General features: G+C 62.0%; 5 protein-coding genes across 11 annotated transcripts in view; 2 read left to right on the top strand and 3 right to left on the bottom strand.

Moving 5' to 3' along the window:
- Positions 1 to 91: 91 nt before the first annotated feature.
- Positions 92 to 2,093, top strand: CHURC1 (churchill domain containing 1). The gene is made up of 4 exons (XM_057382658.1): positions 92 to 154; positions 251 to 386; positions 1,177 to 1,247; positions 1,664 to 2,093. Exons 1-4 carry the CDS (start codon positions 116 to 118, stop codon positions 1,754 to 1,756), a joined length of 339 nt encoding a protein of 112 aa, XP_057238641.1. The 5' UTR covers positions 92 to 115; the 3' UTR covers positions 1,757 to 2,093.
- A 559-nt stretch (positions 2,094 to 2,652) lies between these two features.
- Positions 2,653 to 3,562, bottom strand: GPX2 (glutathione peroxidase 2). Its single transcript, XM_057382656.1, has 2 exons — positions 3,259 to 3,562; positions 2,653 to 3,183 (listed from the first exon to the last, which is right to left on the bottom strand). The coding sequence occupies exons 1-2, from the start codon at positions 3,481 to 3,483 to the stop codon at positions 2,833 to 2,835; spliced, it is 576 nt and encodes a 191-aa protein (XP_057238639.1). The 5' UTR covers positions 3,484 to 3,562; the 3' UTR covers positions 2,653 to 2,832.
- Positions 3,563 to 4,388: 826 nt separating this feature from the next.
- Positions 4,389 to 7,850, bottom strand: RAB15 (RAB15, member RAS oncogene family). Of its 5 annotated transcripts, none has more exons than XM_057382650.1 (7): positions 7,691 to 7,850; positions 6,479 to 6,539; positions 6,274 to 6,334; positions 6,105 to 6,182; positions 5,939 to 6,028; positions 4,963 to 5,028; positions 4,389 to 4,836 (listed from the first exon to the last, which is right to left on the bottom strand). In XM_057382650.1, exons 1-7 carry the CDS (start codon positions 7,812 to 7,814, stop codon positions 4,681 to 4,683), a joined length of 636 nt encoding a protein of 211 aa, XP_057238633.1. In that variant the 5' UTR covers positions 7,815 to 7,850; the 3' UTR covers positions 4,389 to 4,680. The 5 variants fall into 5 exon arrangements, with proteins under 5 accessions (XP_057238633.1, XP_057238631.1, XP_057238634.1 ...); XM_057382648.1 differs by lacking the exon at positions 7,691 to 7,850 and adding an exon at positions 6,642 to 7,662 and having other exon boundaries at positions 4,393 to 4,836; XM_057382651.1 differs by lacking the exon at positions 7,691 to 7,850 and adding an exon at positions 7,428 to 7,662 and having other exon boundaries at positions 4,393 to 4,836.
- A 1,826-nt stretch (positions 7,851 to 9,676) lies between these two features.
- FNTB (farnesyltransferase, CAAX box, beta) lies at positions 9,677 to 13,843 on the top strand. The gene is made up of 12 exons (XM_057382647.1): positions 9,677 to 9,810; positions 10,628 to 10,692; positions 10,849 to 10,921; positions 11,133 to 11,224; positions 11,510 to 11,656; positions 11,733 to 11,816; positions 12,177 to 12,263; positions 12,340 to 12,469; positions 12,552 to 12,684; positions 12,778 to 12,889; positions 12,968 to 13,082; positions 13,562 to 13,843. Exons 1-12 carry the CDS (start codon positions 9,730 to 9,732, stop codon positions 13,670 to 13,672), a joined length of 1,230 nt encoding a protein of 409 aa, XP_057238630.1. The 5' UTR covers positions 9,677 to 9,729; the 3' UTR covers positions 13,673 to 13,843.
- A 422-nt stretch (positions 13,844 to 14,265) lies between these two features.
- MAX (MYC associated factor X) overlaps positions 14,266 to 16,409 on the bottom strand; it is a 2,795-nt gene continuing 651 nt past the window's right edge. For 2 of the 3 annotated variants that reach the window (XM_057382654.1, XM_057382655.1), the window contains 3 exons: positions 15,465 to 15,572; positions 15,135 to 15,258; positions 14,537 to 14,780 (listed from right to left, as the gene is read on the bottom strand). In XM_057382654.1, the coding sequence (XP_057238637.1) occupies positions 14,596 to 14,780; positions 15,135 to 15,258; positions 15,465 to 15,572 (417 nt within the window). In that variant the 3' untranslated portion in view covers positions 14,537 to 14,595. Of the gene's footprint in view, positions 14,781 to 15,134; positions 15,259 to 15,464; positions 15,573 to 16,409 lie in introns of all 3 variants that reach the window. The other variant, XM_057382653.1, reaches the window with a different exon arrangement.

Raw genomic sequence — 16,409 nt, 5'->3', positions numbered from 1 at the left:
AGCCCACGCTCATCCACCCGTGCCCGTTTCCCCGGCAGACCACGCCCACGCGGCGCGCGCCAGCCCCGCCCCTCGGCGCTGCTCTCGCGAGATCCGCGGGTGAGGGCGGCGCGAGATGTGCGGCGGCTGTGTGGGCACCGAGTACCCGGAGCGGGTGAGGGGGCGCGGGGGGCACCGGCACCGATCCCGGCACCGATCCCGGCACCGATCCCAGCCCCGGCACCGGCCACAGCCTGTGCTCCCGCCCTAGGGCACCACCTGCCTGGAGGGCGGATCGTTCCTCCTGAACTTCGTGGGATGCGCGCAGTGCGGCCGCCGGGACTTCGTGCTGGTCGGCAACCGGGCCGCGGGTCTGCACGACGGGGAGGAGATCGTCACCTATGACCGTGCGGTGKGGGGCTTGAGGGGGTGGGGGAGCCTTTGAGATCTGGCGCTTGGGGTTCTTGAGAGTTGAGGGGACCTTTGGGGTCTTGGGCTCTTGAGAGCTGAGGGGGACTTTTGGGATTTGGGATCGCTGAGGGTTGGGCGGGGGTCWTGAGGGCTGGGAGGGGTCAAGGGTACGGGAGTGTTGAGTGTTAGAGGCGACCTTGGGTCTTGAGGGTCTTGAGGGATGCTGAGGGCTCTGGGGGACTTTTGGAGTCATGAGCTTGGGGGATCTTGAGGGTTAGAGAGGACTGGAGGGGACCTTTGGGATCTGGGATCTTGAAGGCTGGGGGACATAGGTGGGGACCTTGAAAGTTGAGGCCTGGGGRTAATATTTGGTTTCTGGGTGTTCTGAGGGCTGGGAGGGACCCCTGGGACCTGGGGATTCTCGAGGGCTGGGGCATGATAGGGAGGGCTCAGAGGTCAGAGGAAGGGGAGTCATAAGGGAGGATTAATTTGAGTAGGGAAAATCTGGGGAACAAATATTCRGGGGGCCCCTGGGGGTGGGCATGGTGGATGCCCAGGAAGGAGGCTTCAACTTTTGGGGGAGTGTCAGGGGGCTGAGGGGCATTAAGGGGAGTGAGGTGCTGGGAGGGAATTTTGGGGGCTTGATGCTTTGTGGACTGGGGTGTCTGTGCCCCAGAGGTGAGGGCAGGCACAGAGGGTTGGGGCTTGTCCCAAGAGATTGGGARTGGGAGGATATTCCAGGGACAGTGTCTGTATCCCGTCACCCCACTGTCCACTTCCCCACAGACCTGTGCAAGAACTGCCACCACCTGATCGCACACCATGAGTACACCTTCAGCGTGGTGGATGACTACCAGGTTTGCCTGTTTTCTCCCAAAAGCCCTTCCTGGCTCCTCTGCCTCCAAAATTCCAGACCCACCCTTCCACAGGCTGATTCCTGCTTTTCCTGGGACAGACCCTTGAAGGCTTCAGAGCCACATGCATGTGCTCAGGGCTACCTGGAATCCTTCCAGCACTAGTCCATGCCTTGTGGGGCAATGTGGGTGATGGGAGGGACCCATGACCCCCATTCCTCATTCCTGGCACATCTCCTATGCAGCAAACCCCCCGTGCTGGAAAAAGGGCTCAAGGGAGCTGGTGGGACTGGAAACGAGATCTGCTGGCTCTGATTGCAATCGGGGATCGGGTACCAGATCTGGCTCAGGTTTCCCTGTGGGGGAGCAGGGCTGTGGCAGCCCCCCTTTTTCCAGCCCTCCCCTTTTCCTTCCCCCAGGAATACACCATGCTCTGCCTGCTCTGTGGCCGTGCYGAGGATTCCATCAGCATCCTGCCTGACGACCCTCGCCAGATGACCCCAATGTTCTGATCCCCATGTGTATCCTGGGATGAGCTTCCTGGARCTCTAGGAGATCCCTGGATCCTTGGCACTGCCATCCCTGGGGACCACACAGTCCCTGACATGATTCACTACTCCAAACTTCCAGCCTGRATGTGGCGAATGCCCAACGCCAGATTCTCCCGTGTCTCTGGAGCCTTTTGGCTCCGACCCCAGCTGCAGGGATGGGATGCAGTGCCATGGCTGGAGTCCCCTGTGTGCTGAAGACATAAAGGGGTCCCCACAACCTTTAGGGATCCTAAAGGATTTCTACCCCATCCTGCCTCAGGAGCCCTCATGTGTGGGGAAATAAATGTGACATGTGACAGCTCTGTGGCACAGGCGGGAGTATTTTGGGGATGGGCATCACCCCCTGGAGCTGATGAAGGGTGCTTGGGGCTGATGCAGGGATCAAGGGAACTCTTCCCATCCCAGGAGCTTGTGGAATTCCTCCTTGACCCTTTYCCAGCATTGGAGAGCCCACTGCACTCCCAGTGCTCTCCTATAAACGCTGCAGAAAAAGGACCTGGATCATTTCCCCTTCCTAATGGGCTGGTTGGGGTCACTTCCCCTGCCCTGGGGTGTGTAACCCAGCCCTGCCCTTCTGGGAATTCCATAATCTTGAGGTGGGAAGGAGCTGGGTGTGGGAAATCACTGCCCTGGGGTGGGTGAGGTGCTGCTCTTGGCATCCGGCCCCAGCARCAGCCGCAGGGAGCTGGGTGCAGTCAGCCAGGCACCCACCTATCTCTGAGCCACCGTTTCCTGGATTTGGCACCTCAGGGCTGCTTCCTTCTTCCTGCTCTCCCCCGCAACCCCCAAAAACTGAATGGGTATGGGTATGTTCCCCAAAACCTCACGGATCCAGTTACACTCCCAAAAACCTCAGGGATCCGGGCACGCTCCCTCCGGCTCGTTTATTGTCACCAGCCCGCGCCATCCCAGCGACTCCAACCCTCTGCCCCTATCGAGCCCCCTCCCCGTGGAGGTTTCGGAGGGGGCTGTCACCCTGCAGAGAGCTGGGGCCATCCCGGGGTGACGCTGGAGCCGGGATCACACCGGAGCCAGGATTACTTGGCCAGCTTGAGGAGACGCTGGATGTCGGGTTCCAGCTGGGCTGTGGGCACACGGGGGCTGTAGCGCCGAAACGGTTCCCCCTCGGGCCCCACCAGGAATTTCTCAAAATTCCAGGAGATATCGGAGCGCCGCACAGGGCTCCAGGTGACAAAGCGGGGCTCGGTCATCAGGTGTGCAGCCTCGTCGGCCGGTGCAGGCAGGTGAGCCTTGAGGTAGGCGAACACGGGGTGAGTGTCGCTCCCGTTCACCTGGCACTTCTGGAACAGGGTGAAATTGGGCTCGAAGCCGCCCCCGGGCCGCACGTGCTTCAGGGTGTTGAGGATCTCCTCGTTGCTACCGTTCTCCTGTGGCGGGGAAGGAGAAATCCAGAGCCCTGTGTTTCCCAGCTCTTCACCCGCCCCGGTGCCCACAGGACTTACCTGGTATCCAAACTGGTTACAGGGGAAGCCCAGCACAACCAGCCGCCGGGGGTAACGGGCTTGGAGCTGGTTGAGCTGGGTGTAATCCCGCACCGTGGTGCCTCAGAGTGACGCCACATTCTCGATCAGGACCACGCGGCCCCGGAAAACACCAAAATCCACCCTTTCCCCCTGCAAGGAGGTGGCGGTCAGGTCGTAGAAGGACTTGGCGATGGGGACGGTCATGGCTGCGGGCGCGTGGCTGTCTGTGCCCCGTACCCCGTGCCGCCTCTTAAGGGCTTCCCGGTGCTCACGTCACGGTCCAAAGGTCTCCAGGCCCCGCCACAGCTTGGGAGAAACCGGAGCTGCCTGTCCCACCCACATGGAAGGAGGAAGGTGGCACAGAGCCAAGGTGATGCTCTACCTGCCTCAATAATTCATGGCACGGCGCGGTGCGGCTGCTCATCCCAGTGCCTGTGGGATGTGGGATGCTCCTGGCCTGGCACAGCGTGTTCCCGAGGGTTGGGAATGCCGGTGAGAGTTGGGGAATAACGGGAATCGGGGAATWACAGGAATCTGGGAGCTGGGGCTCTGTGGGGCACAGGAGGAGGGCACAAATGCCACCGTGCTCCTCCTTGCCTGGTGCTGCCATGGCATCACYTCAGGGGCCTCCTGTCCTGCTCATCCCAGTGTTCACCAGTCTYAGGGCCCACTGGTCCCAGTGCCACCACCACCCGCCTTGGACTGATGTGCTGTGGTGCCCAACAGCACTGGCCCATTCCATTGCCTGGCAGCATCCTGGTGTCCACCTAGATCCCAGTGGGTTCCATTGTCTCGGTGCCCACCATCATCGCAGTAACCACCCATCCCAGCTCTCCGCCATCCCACTGCCAACCCATCCCAGTGCCACCACCAAGCTTTCCAGCTCTGTCCCCACAGCTGGGGCTGAGCTGGTAGCCYGGTGGGCCATGGTGGTAGCCGTGGCACCCCACGGGCACTGTGCCCCATGTCCCTTTGGCCAGCCTGGAAAGGGGACACCATCCCAGCAGCCCCAGATCACCCTCAATTATTGATCACTGCTCGGGTGTCCGTGCCCGGGCTGTGCCCGCCGCCGTGGCATCGTGCCTGCAGCCGCCCCGGAGCACACGGAMCACCAGCCCCTCCAGCATCACCTTTATTCTGCAAACCACTGTGTAAAACCAAGGGTCCCATAGGCGTGGGGCGGGCATGCGGTGGGCACACGGTGCCTGGACAGCCCCCACCCCACCTGCAAATCAAGGGGGCACGGGTGCCAGGATGGGGGCCCCCCTTGCCACCTCCCCATTCCTTCTGTCCCTCAGGGTGTCCCGTGTTGCCCCCCACTCCATGGGGGCTGCCCGAATCCTGCCCCCACCATGTYCCCCAACACAGCCTGGGGAGGAGGGGTCAGGGGGGTCCCAGCCTTCAACACCAGCAGGTTTTGGGGGTGTCCTCGCTCCCCAGGGGCTGCTGCTCATCCTCCTCCAGCCGGGCCAGGGTGGGAGCACGGGGGAGCCCTCGCAGCTCATCCAACTCCTTGCGGTGTGCCTGCAGCACCAGCTCCGTCAGCCGTGTGAAGGACTGTGGGAAAYGGCTAGGGTGAACCTGGGAGACCCCCCCAGTATCCCCTGGCCCCTCCAGGCTCCTCAGGCCAACCCCAGAACACCCACCAGAACCCCACCACACCCCCTCCCAGGCCCCTCATACCTCCTTGATGTTGAGGTTGCTGCAGGCACTGGTCTCGTAGAAATCCATCCCGTATTCCCTGGCCAGCTGCGGCACCAGGGTTTTGGCAGAGAGGGCAGCATGATTCGGGGGGGGGGGCGGGGATTTACTACCCTGGCCCCCCTCTCTGGAATGTACATAGCCGGGCATGGACAGACAGGAGAACTACAGGGGTGCTGCCCGAGGGGCACATGTGGGGTTTGGCATTGGGTGCAGGGGGCTCTGGGAGGGGCACTGGGTGCTTTGGGGTCCAGAGGTCACTGGAAGGGATAYTGGGGTGCTTTAGGGGCACAGGGGAACATGACTGAGGTGCAGGGAGGGGTTGGGGGTCCTTGGACATTCTGGGTGGTAAAGGCGTCTCCGGGATGTTCTGGGCGCTGCAAGGGGGATCAGTGATCCCTGGGTTCAAACTGCAGGAGCATGGTGGGGTCCCTGGATTCAGGTAGAGATGTTTGGGAGTCCCTGGATACAAGTAGGGCTGCAAGAAGGCTACTGGGGTCCATGCGGAATGCAGGGGGGGGCCGTGGAGGGTCTGGCCATGCTGGGGTTGCAGGKGGTGCACTGGGTGCTTTGGAGTCCAGAGGTCCTGGGAGGGGGACACCAGGAAAGTCACTGTGTTCTTCAGGGGTRTAGGAGAGCACGCTGGAGGTGCAGGGAGGGGTTGGGGGTCCARGAACATTTTGTGGATGTGGAAGAGGGAACCTTGGGGATGCACAACCACTGCAAGGGAGGGGTGAAGAGTGTTCTTGGGGTGCCTGGGTACAAACTGCGAGAGGGTCAGGAGTCTCTGGTCATGCTGGCAGGGGCTGGGGATGCTTGGGGGTCCTGGAGAGAGGCAGGGCTGCAGGAGGGCTRTTGGGGTCCCAAGTGCAGGGAGGGATCAGGGAGAGGCTGGCCATGCTGGGGGTGCAGGAGGGGTCTTGCCCCCTGGGGGGGGCACACAGCAGCCCCCGCTCACCTGCAGCCCTTGCTCTTTGGGCACTTGCCTCTTGTGCTCCTCGTCCGCCTTGTTCCCGATGAGAATTTTCTGGACACCGTCAGGTGCGTACTGAGGTGGGGACAGCATGAGGATCCCCCACACACAGGGCTGGGGGACCTCCCGACTTCCCCTCGTGTGCCCCCACCTCATCCACRTCACTGGCCCACTTCACGATGTGCTGGTAGGAGCGCTCACTGCTGATGTCGTACACCAGGAAGATGCCCTGTGAGGGGGTGGGGTGGCAGCTGCTGACACTCYGAAACTGTGCCTCAGTTTCCCCTCTCCTGCGCAGCAGAGCAGGAAGCTCTCCGTACCTGTGCCCGCCGATAGTACTGTTTGGTGATGGTCTGGTATCGCTCCTGGCCGGCTGTGTCCCTGCCCGGGGACAGCGGGTCAGTGCCACCACCCATGGCACGAGCTGGGCACATGCTCAGCCCCCACCCTGCATGGGGGGAGTGGAACACAGACCCCCCAAAATTCCTCCCCCGTCTCACCCCAGGGTCCGGTGCTGCCACTCACCAGATCTGTATCCGCACCTTGATCCCATCCACCTCGATGGTCTTCATCTTGAAGTCGACGCCTGGGATTGGAATGGGAGAGCTTGTGGGGTGTCCTGGTGTTCYCCTCTGCAGGAGTTGCTGTCACTGGGGGTCCTCTGGTCCCCTCACCCTTCCTCACCCACCCCACGCCTSCCATGCAGTGCCTGGCCTGGCAGGACGCTCCAGTGTTGGATGGTGATCTTGGTGCTCCCAGTTCCCTGGTGCTGTGGCTGTCCAGTGCTCCCAGTTCCTCAATGCTGTGACTTCCCGGTGCTCTGGCTGCCCACTGCTCCCAGCTCCCGGCTGCACGCTGCTCCCGGTTCCCCCGTGCCAGAGGTGCCTGGTGCTCCCGGTTTCCCCATGCCCATGATTTCCCAGCTCCTTGATGCTCCCGATTCCCTGGAGCCACRGCTCACCGGAGCCCCCGGTTTCCCAGCTCCCCGTGCTGCAGCTGCCCGGTGCTCTCGGCTTCCCGGTGCCCATGATTTTACCGTTTCTCGGTTCCYTGGTGCTGCGACTCCCGATGCTCCCGGTTCCCCAGTGCCACAGTTTTCCTTTTCCCTTGAGCCCACGATTTTCCCTCTCCCTAGTGCCCACGGTCTTCCCGTTCTCTGTTTACCTGYTCCTGCTGTCCCTGGTGTTGCAGCTCTCCACGGTTAACCCTTTCCCGGTTTTCCCGTACCCACCGTTGCCCGGTTGCCCGGTGCCCACCACTCCCGGGTGCCCCGGTTTCCCGTTTCCCCGATCGTGTGTCTTCCCAGTTCCTCAGTAGCCCAGGTTTCCCGGTGCCCACGGTTTTCTTGTTCCCTGGTTTCCCGTTTCTCGGTTGCTGCGGCTTCCCGGTACTCACGGTTCCCTGGCGCCCACGGCWYCCCAGTTCCCCGGTTTCCCTTTTCCCCGGTACTGCGGCTCTCAAAGCTCCCGTTTACCCGGTGCTGCACCTCCCCATTGCTCCCGATTCCTGGATGCTCCCGGTTTCCCGTTTCCCCGGTGCCGCGGCTCCCCGTTTCCTCGGTGTTCCCGGTTCTCTGGTTTCTCGTTTCCACGGTGCTGCGGCTCCCAGTCCTCCCGGCTGCCCGGTTCCCCGATGCTCCCGTTTCCCCGGGGCTGCGTCTCCCCACTTCTCCCGCTTCCCCGATGCTCCCGGTTCCCCCGTTCCCCCGCTCCCGCCGTGCGCTGCCGGTGCCGGTACCGATGGTGGAGATGTGGGCGGGGTGGAACTGGTTGTCGGTGAATCGGCAGAGCAGGCAGGTCTTGCCCACGCCCGAGTCCCCGAGCAGCAGCAACCGGAACAGCACGTCGTACTGCTTGGCCATGGCGGGCCCGGGCCGCCGCCGCCGCCGCCGCACCGGGGCCGCGAGCTGCGCCGCCGCCGCGCCGGGCCGGGCTGGCACCAGGGGATGCACCGGGGCGGGGCGGGGCGGGGGCGGCGGCGACGGGAGGGGACACTGGGAGCGGGGGAAACGAGAAGGCACCGGGGAGGCACCAGGGATGCACCGGGAGATGCTGTGGGGAATTGGGCGGCGATAGCGGCGATGCACCGAGAGGGGAGCAGGGGAGAGCAGGGGGATGGAGCCAGGAATGCACCGCAGGACACGTCGGGGATGCTCTGGAAAACGGGAGGTGGGAGAGAGGGGATGGACTGGGGCACTGGGGACCCCAGGGGTTCTGGCATCACCAGGGATGCATTAGAGATTGCTCGGGGAGCATTGAGAAGGGGACAGAGGGGTGCAACAGGGGACACTGGTGACACTTCGGGGAGATGGGATGGCACCCGGGGGGGACTGGACAAGGGTGGGCCCGTGGGAAAGTCCTGGGAGTCAACAGGGCCAAGGGCAGGGTGGGCACCTGGGTCAGGACAGCTCCTGAGATCAATGCAGGATGCGGGGGATGGGATGGAGAGCAGCCCAGAGGAGAGGAATTTGGGGGTACTGGGGAATGAGAGGCTGGATATGAGTTGGCAATGTGTGCTGGCAGCCCTGGAAAGCCGCCCGTGTCCTGGGCAGGGAGGGTAGCAGGTGAGGGGGTGATGCCTTAGGATTTTTAGTTTCTGTATTTTCGTGCATGTGTATTCTTGTACTTCTCTTGTACAGAGCTAAGCTYCTGCTCTCCCATCTTTAGACAAAAAAAATCCCTCTCTGAGCCTGAATCCAAGGAAACCTCATTGCCTCAGAGCCCCAAAATATGTAAAGAGCGAGTTGAGGGGGAGCAAGTTTGGGGTGGTTGACGTAATGACCTGRAGATATCATTGGAGAATTGAGGCCCAATATGTTAATAAGGCAGAACTTGTAGAAGGTGGAGATCTCGTAACTTGGTGTCCATTTTGGTTATAGCCTCAGGAGAAGGCTTTTGTCTGCYCTAATGTACCAGCAGGCCTGTTAGGCCTGGATTAAAGTTGTCTATTCTCATTTTCTTAAGTTTGTCTGGCCTCTGTTTCAGGTGAGCCTGATTTTCAGGCTACAGCGGGGATTGTCCTCCTGTGCCCTGTTCAGGTGAGACTCCACCTGAGCACTGTGTCCAGCCCTGGAGTCCTTGTCACGGGAAGGACATGGAGCTGCTGGAGCAGGCCCAGAGGAGACCACAGAAATGCTCCGAGGGCTAAGAACAGGATGGGAGAGCTGGGATTGCCGGGGCTGGAGAAAGCTCCAGGAAGAGCTTAGAGCCCTTTCCAGTGCCTCAAGCAGCTCCAAGAGAGGTGGAGAAAGACTTTGGACAATGTATGTAAGACAAGTAATGACTCCAAAGTGGAAAAGGGGAAGTTTTCTGCCTGGATATTGGGCAGAGARAGTGGTGAGGCACTGAAAAGGATTTCCCAGAGCAGCTGCAGYTGCCCCATCCCTGGCAGTGTCCAAGGCCAGGCTGGACGGTGCCTGGAGCCGCCTGGGACAGTGGCAGGTGTCCCYGCTATGGCACGGGATGGCTTTTAGGGTCCTTTCCAACCCAGCCCGCGGCGTTCACGATGATGTCAMCCATGACGTCACACCGCGATGACGCAGCGCGCCCCGGGGCGGTGCCTCCGCGCATGCGCTCCGGGGCAGGGGCGTGGCCGAGCGCAGAAAGAGGCGTGGTCAGGAGGGGCGTGGCCGTGCGTGATGGGTGTGGTCAGGCGGGGCGTGACCGTGCGTGTGGGCGTGGCCAGGCGGGGCGTGGCCGTGTGTGGTGGGCGTGGCCAGGCGCGCCGCCGCGCGTCCCCTCCCGGCCGCCGTCGCCCGCTGCCCCCGCGGCCGCAGCATGGCGGGAGCGGCCCCCGGCAGTGGCGGGCGGCGGCGGCTGCGGGACGACGGGCTGCGGACCTGCACCTCGGCCGAGCAGGTGCAGGGGGTGCCGGGGGGGCTGCGGTGTGGGGTGCCGGGGTGCCGTGCGGCTGCGATTTGGGGTGCCGGGCTAACGTGGGGCTGCGCTTTGGGGTGCTCTGGGATGGGGCTCAGGCGTGCTGGGGGACGGCGTGGTTCCTGTCCCGGTATCCGCACGGGATTACTGTCCCCACACCCCTGTCGCAGCAGCCGAGGAGCGGTCGGTGTTTTGGGGGGCCCGGGGGTGCTGCCGCCCACCAGCTCCCGCGGGACGCGTCTCCCAGAAACGGTCTGGGGAGGGTGAGTGGTCCCGGGGCAGCCAGACTCTGCTCTCCGTCCCTCTATGCTGACCCAGCCCCTGGCAGCTCCCCTGGGTGCGGGGACGGGGTAAAAAGTGACTCTGGGTTTCCCAATCCGTGGGGCTCTTGCTCTGTTCCTCCCTGCAGGACACGGTGCCATGAATGCAGATCCCCGCGCTGCCCCTCCTTGCCCCTGAGGCTCATCCCGGGTATTTCCTTGAGGATTACCCTGGCTTAGAGTATCCAAGTCCTCGRTTATAGCAGCGTGAGCGGGAGGAGGGTGTTTTCCGTGGTAGTCCTGGGATGAACCAAACTCCCGCTGGATTTATAAAGCAGCACTGGATGGTGCTGGATTCTGGCACGATTCGGGGAACAAAGCTCCTGGGAATTCCTACTTTGGTTTTACTGGATGAGACGGGGCTGTGATTCAGATAAAACCCTGGGATAAGGCAGAAGCTGTGGAGCTCAGTGGAGGTCGTGTTTGGAATGTGCTTCCCAGAGCTCACCGTAGTCTTTATTCCCATTTTTCCTGACAAGTCCAAGGTGGAGGACATCGTGCAGGAGGTCTATGATGCCTACAAGACAAACCATCACTCCTCACAGTGAGTCCCCAAATTCCCAATAACCACAAATAACTCCCATCCCAAAAAAGCCATCGACCCCGGGGGGTGCTGTGGTAGGATCTTKCCCCTTGTGCCACTGTCCCTGTGCTTTTTCAGGCCACCCTGCGTGCTCATCCTGTTCTCTCTGCGTTCCAGGTACATCCTGCAGCGCGAGAAGCACTTCCATTACCTGAAGAGAGGCCTCCGGCAGCTCACTGAAGCCTATGAGGTACTGGGAATGCYGGATATCCCACCTGGAGCCCCTGGCTGGGGTTGTTTGTCACCAGGGATTTGCCAGCCCCAGAGTGGCCACGGCGTTCCCTGTGTGTCACCACTTATCCCACGGTGATGCTCTGGGGATTCTCCTGCCTGTTCCCTCACTGCCGCCTGCTCCCGCCGTGTCTGGTGCCATTCCCTGACTGTCCCTTTTGTCCCCGCAGTGTCTGGATGCCAGCCGCCCCTGGCTCTGCTACTGGATCCTGCACAGCCTGGAGCTGCTGGATGAGCCCATTCCAGAGTCGGTGGCCTCTGAGTAAGTGGGGAGAGCTGGGGGGACCCCACCATGGCCGTTYTCCCCGCGGGCCACCCGCATGACTCCAGAGGTGCCACCTCCCGCTGTCCCCAGAGCAAAGGAGCGCTTTGTCTCCCTGCCACCGTCAATGCCGCCCATTCTTCCGGCGGCTCCCTCGTGACGACGGAGATGGGAGGGTGACACCCCCGGCTTCGACCTCGGGGGGATTCACGAGGCAGGGAGGGGACATATCTCCCTGCCGGGGTGACACAGGTGACAGCGAGCCACTTCGCTACGTTCCCGCAGTGTCTGCCAATTCCTGAGGCGTTGCCAGAGCCCCCAGGGTGGATTTGGGGGGGGTCCTGGCCAGCACCCCCACCTCGCCCCCACCTATGCCGCYGTCAACGCGCTCTGCATCATCGGCACCGAGGAGGCCTTCGACGTCATAGACAGGTGCGGGGCTCTGGGGGGAGCTGGGGGGGAGCTGGAGGGGGTGTGTATCCCTCCTCACAGCCACTGCCTCCTGCAGGAAGAAGCTCTTGGAATATCTGCACTCGCTGAARCAGCCGGATGGCTCCTTCCTCATGCACGTGGGTGGAGAGGTGGATGTCAGGTGGGTGAGGGCTGCAGTGGGGGGCAGCGGGGCATTTTTGGGGAGCCAGTGCTGGGAGCAGGTGCTATGGTAGGGAGTTGGTGCCATTCTGGGGATTCAGTGCTGGGAGCTGGTGATGCTTTTGAGTGCTGCTGTCATTTTGGGGAGCTTGTGCTGTGGTGGGGAGCCACTGTCAATGAGGGGTATGATTTTTTGGGGAGCCAGTGCTGTTTTGGGGTGCTGGTGCCATGGCAGGGGAACAGTGCTGGGTGCCGTTCTGGGGAGCTGGAGCTGYGGCGGGGAGCTGGTGCCTCTTTGGGGTGCCAGTGCCACATCCCTGAGCACCCATCTCCCGAMCCTCTGAGCACCCTTTTCCTGCAGGAGCGCCTACTGCGCCGCCTCGGTGGCCTCACTGACCAACATCCTGACGCCTGCGCTCTTCGCTGGGACAGCTGAGTGGATCGTCAGGTGAGATCTGGGGACCGGTGGCGGACGGGGGATGGCATTTCAGGGTGTCCCTGCCGCCCTGACCTCGCTCCCGCAGGTGCCAGAACTGGGAGGGCGGGATCGGCGGCGTGCCAGGCATGGAGGCGCACGGTGGCTACACCTTCTGCGGCGTGGCTGCGCTGGTCATCCTCAAGCAGGAGCACCGGCTGAACCTCCGCAGCCTGCTGGTGAGTGAGCCCTCGCCGGGATGCTGGGGGTCTTCTCCTGTCGGGGATCTCCAGTCCTACACTGGCTCCCATCACCCCGCAGCACTGGGTGACCGGGCGGCAGATGCGCTTCGAGGGCGGATTCCAGGGCCGCTGCAACAAGCTGGTGGATGGGTGCTACTCCTTTTGGCAAGCCGGGCTCCTCCCCCTGCTCCATCGGGCACTCCATGCCAGGGGTGAGTTGCCGTGGGCTCCTCTGTCCCCCCAGAATGGCATCTGCAGGGATCTGACACCTTCACTGATGTTTCTCCTCTGTGTATCCCTTGCAGGTGATCCGGCGCTGAGCATGGCACACTGGATGTTTGACCAGCTGGCGCTGCAGGAATACATCCTCCTGTGCTGCCAGTGCCCGGCCGGCGGGCTGCTGGATAAGCCAGGAAAGTGAGTGCAGTGGGGAACACCGGGGCTGCCCAGCACCCCAGATCCCCCCTCAGCATCCCAATATCTCCCTGCATGCAGATCCCGAGATTTCTACCACACCTGCTACTGCCTGAGCGGGCTGGCCATTGCCCAGCACTTCGGAAGTGGAGACCTCCACAATGAGGTGGTCCTGGGTATCCCTGAGAATTGCCTGGTAAGTGCTGGGCATTTCTGGGGTGCTCAGGGATGAGCTTCTAGGGCTCCACAGCACTGAGAAAGGCAGATACAGTGGCAGTGGGGAATTGGGGTTCGGTCTGGAGAAGGCTCTGAGGAGCTTAAAGCTGCTTGGAGGGYGTAAAGAGCTACAAGAGGGCTGGAGTCGGGCTTTAGACATGGGCTTGGAGTGATGAGGGGGAATGGCCCCAAACTGGAAAAGGGGAAATTTASATGGAATRTTGGAAAGAAATTATTCCCTGGGAGGCTGGTGWGGCCCTGGCACAGGTTGCCCAGAGAAGCTGTGGCTRCCCCATCCCTGAAGTGTTCCACGCCASGTTGGACGGGGTTTGRAACAGCCTGGTATAGTGGAGAATYCCCTGTGCACAATGYRTTGGACTAGATGATCCTTAAAGTGYCTTCCCACCCAAGCCATTCCAGGAGTTTGTGATTAACACCCTCCATCCYTCTCTCCCACAGCAGGCCACACACCCTGTGTACAACATCGCCCCGGAGAAGGTGGCGAGGGCGGTGATGCAYTTCCTGCAGTATCCCGTGCCCAGCCTGGATCCAGCATCTGCTGCCGAGTAGGGGRTTCCTGCTGCTGGCTCGGGGTGGCAAGCCCTGGGAGCTCAGGGTGCTAGCAATACCAAAATCCAGCCTGCTCCAGGCCCCGTGTCCCACTGCTGTCCTGGCCACAGCCGAGGCAGGACAGGGGCTGTGGCAGAGCTTTTTGGCATCAATAAATCACAAGTGACACCCGCCGTGTGCCAGTGGCCCCGGGGAYGTGGGGCAGGAGGTGATGCCACCCCTGGCTGTGGTGGCACCGCTTCCCCCATTCCAAGAACACACGGTAACCACAGGGGAGGATAAAATAAGTGGAATTTTGGCTTTTTTTGTTTATTATTTATAGTCTTATAGTAAAGGGAAGCCTTAACTTGCAAGACAACTCTGGGCAGTATGTACAACATACCTTAGATCCATGGAATGGCATCAAAATGGGGGGAAAAGGGGCACCTACGGGGCAGGGACGGGCCACTGGAGTTTGGAAAATGCCATGGAGGTGGGGAAGGGTCAAGGGGAGGGAAGGAGGAGGAGGAGGAGGAGAAGGGGGGAAGGAGCCCCCAAGCCTGGCTCTGTGCTCTGCCAACTCGGGCAGGTGGAGTTGCACACGGAGAAAATAAATACGGAGACCCCCCTCCCAGTGCTTGCTCCTTTTTTGGGGGGGGCTGCCCGGCTCCTCCCCGCTCCGGACTGCGCTGGTCCCCGGGTATAAATAGAAATGCTCTTAAAAAACCGGGAGGGAAGGGGAGGGGAGTCGCTAGCAGAGGGGAGTCAGTGGGGGAGTCTCCCTGACCCCCCCAAGTCTTTCTGCTCGGCCTGGCCGGCTTCCCCCAAGGCCAGCGCAGTGGGAGCAGGGAAGAGGCCAGGGAGGGCTGGGAAGCTGCAGTCCAAGAGCTTCTAGCAGCGGAGGGAGCGAGTCCTGCTGCGGGCCAGGGGGCGGCRGGAGGGGCCTAGCTGGCCTCCATGCGCAGCTTCTTCCTGTTCTGCGGCTCGTCAGGCTCCGAGTCGGAGCTGGAGTCGGAGCCGCCGTCGAAGGCGGAGATGGTGCTGCCCTTGGGGTTGGTGTAGAGGCTGTTGTCCGTGGGATAGCTGGCCTGGAGCTGGGCGCTGGATCGGGCCTTYTCCAGTGCACGCACTGCCAAGAGAGATGGCACCGTGTCACCCCCGGGGCCCAGCCCTGCCTGCAGCCCAGCTCCCACCACATCCTGGACCCCAAACWCTTCTGGACCCCACATCCTGCCAGACCTCAGCTTACACCAGATCCTGCACCCTGCCAGACCTCAGCTCTTGCCAGATCTCAACTCACACTAGATCTCAGCTCCCACCTGATCCTGGATTCTGATGGATCCCATCTCCTTCCAGCCCTCAGCTCCCACTGGATCTCAGATCACAAACCCTGCTGGACCCTGGCTCCTGAACCCTGCCAGAGYCCAGCTCCCGAGTCCCAGACCCTGCCAGCCCCCATGTCCAGCCAGATCCCAGCTCCCACCTTGCTGCTCCAGCAGCGCGTTCTGCCGCTTGAGGTCGTCGATGTCCTGCTGGTGCGTGTGGTTTTTCCGGCGCATGTACTGGATGTACTCTGTGGCTTTGTCCAGGATTTGGGCCCGGGATGCCTGTTGCAATAGTGGGAAAAGCCAGAGGCGAGATAAAGACCTAGTCCAGGGGRGAAAACCAGGATTTCACCTGCTTCATCCCACCCTGGCTCTGATCCTCRCTCGGGACTCCTGTGGCACAGGAGAACCTGGGGAATGTCCCAAACCAAGAAGCCTGGACCACGGGTGGGTGCTSCCCATGCTGCCAGCACGCTCCATAAATTCACCTTCTCTCCCTGGAGCGAGGGCACAGAATCCCGCAGGCTGTGGAAGCTGTCCTTGATGTGGTCCCTGCGCTTGCGCTCCAGCGCGTTGTGATGAGCCCGTTTGTCGGCCTGGGAGGGGGGGACAGGGGTGGCACCGGGGGGAGGCCACCACCTGCACCCCTAAAATTCTCCCTGGGAACTGCTGTAGGAGCTCGGCAGAACCTCCAGGGTGGCTCCGTGGCCCGTGATGCCTCCGGCTCGGCCGCGAGGGCGTGGGAAGGAGGCGGCTCCCGGTACTTTCGGTTTCCCCGGCTTCCTGCTGCCGGGGCAGCTCCGGGCCCCGGGAGGGCAAAGCATTTCCCTCCTGGAACACGGGCACCACCTCCTTCCCCGCCCCCCAAACCAACCAGGCACAAACCCCGCTCTGCCCTCTGTCATCCCCGTGCTGGATCCCCCCAAACACAGCCCCACGCCCCCCCAATGACACAGCCCCACACATGATGCCCCCCTCCAACACCCATGTTTTACCCCAAAAAGCCTCTCACTCCCCCTCCCCTAAAGAGCCCCGGATCCTCCTCCACAAGAATCCAAGCCCCATTGGTGAGCCCCCGTAAGACCCCCAGCCCCACAGGACACCCCCAAACACAGAGCCCCCCCTAAAAAAACTGCTCCATGGATCRCCTTCTGTGCCACAGCTCCCAACCCAAATAAGACCCCCGACCCCACAGATRTCCCCTCCCCAAGCCCACCACTCCTCCCAAAAGACCCCGTGCCCTACTGGTGCCCCCCCCCCAATACTCCCATACCCACAAGACACCACCAAAAACAGATTCCCCCCATAAGACCCCAGCCCCATGGATCCCTCTCCATGCCCCCCCACAGACCCACAGAAGCCCCCCCAAGTAGACCCCAGCCTCAAAGGTGTGTCCCCTTCAAAAAAATAACCCCAACCCCACCGGTGCCCCC

The sequence above is a fragment of the Malurus melanocephalus genome, unplaced genomic scaffold, assembly GCF_030028575.1.
Source record: "Malurus melanocephalus ecotype Western Australia unplaced genomic scaffold, MMel_1.1 scaffold_577, whole genome shotgun sequence".
Classification (NCBI taxonomy): Eukaryota; Metazoa; Chordata; class Aves; order Passeriformes; family Maluridae; genus Malurus; species Malurus melanocephalus.
This window is presented reverse-complemented; position numbering and strand designations above follow the sequence as displayed.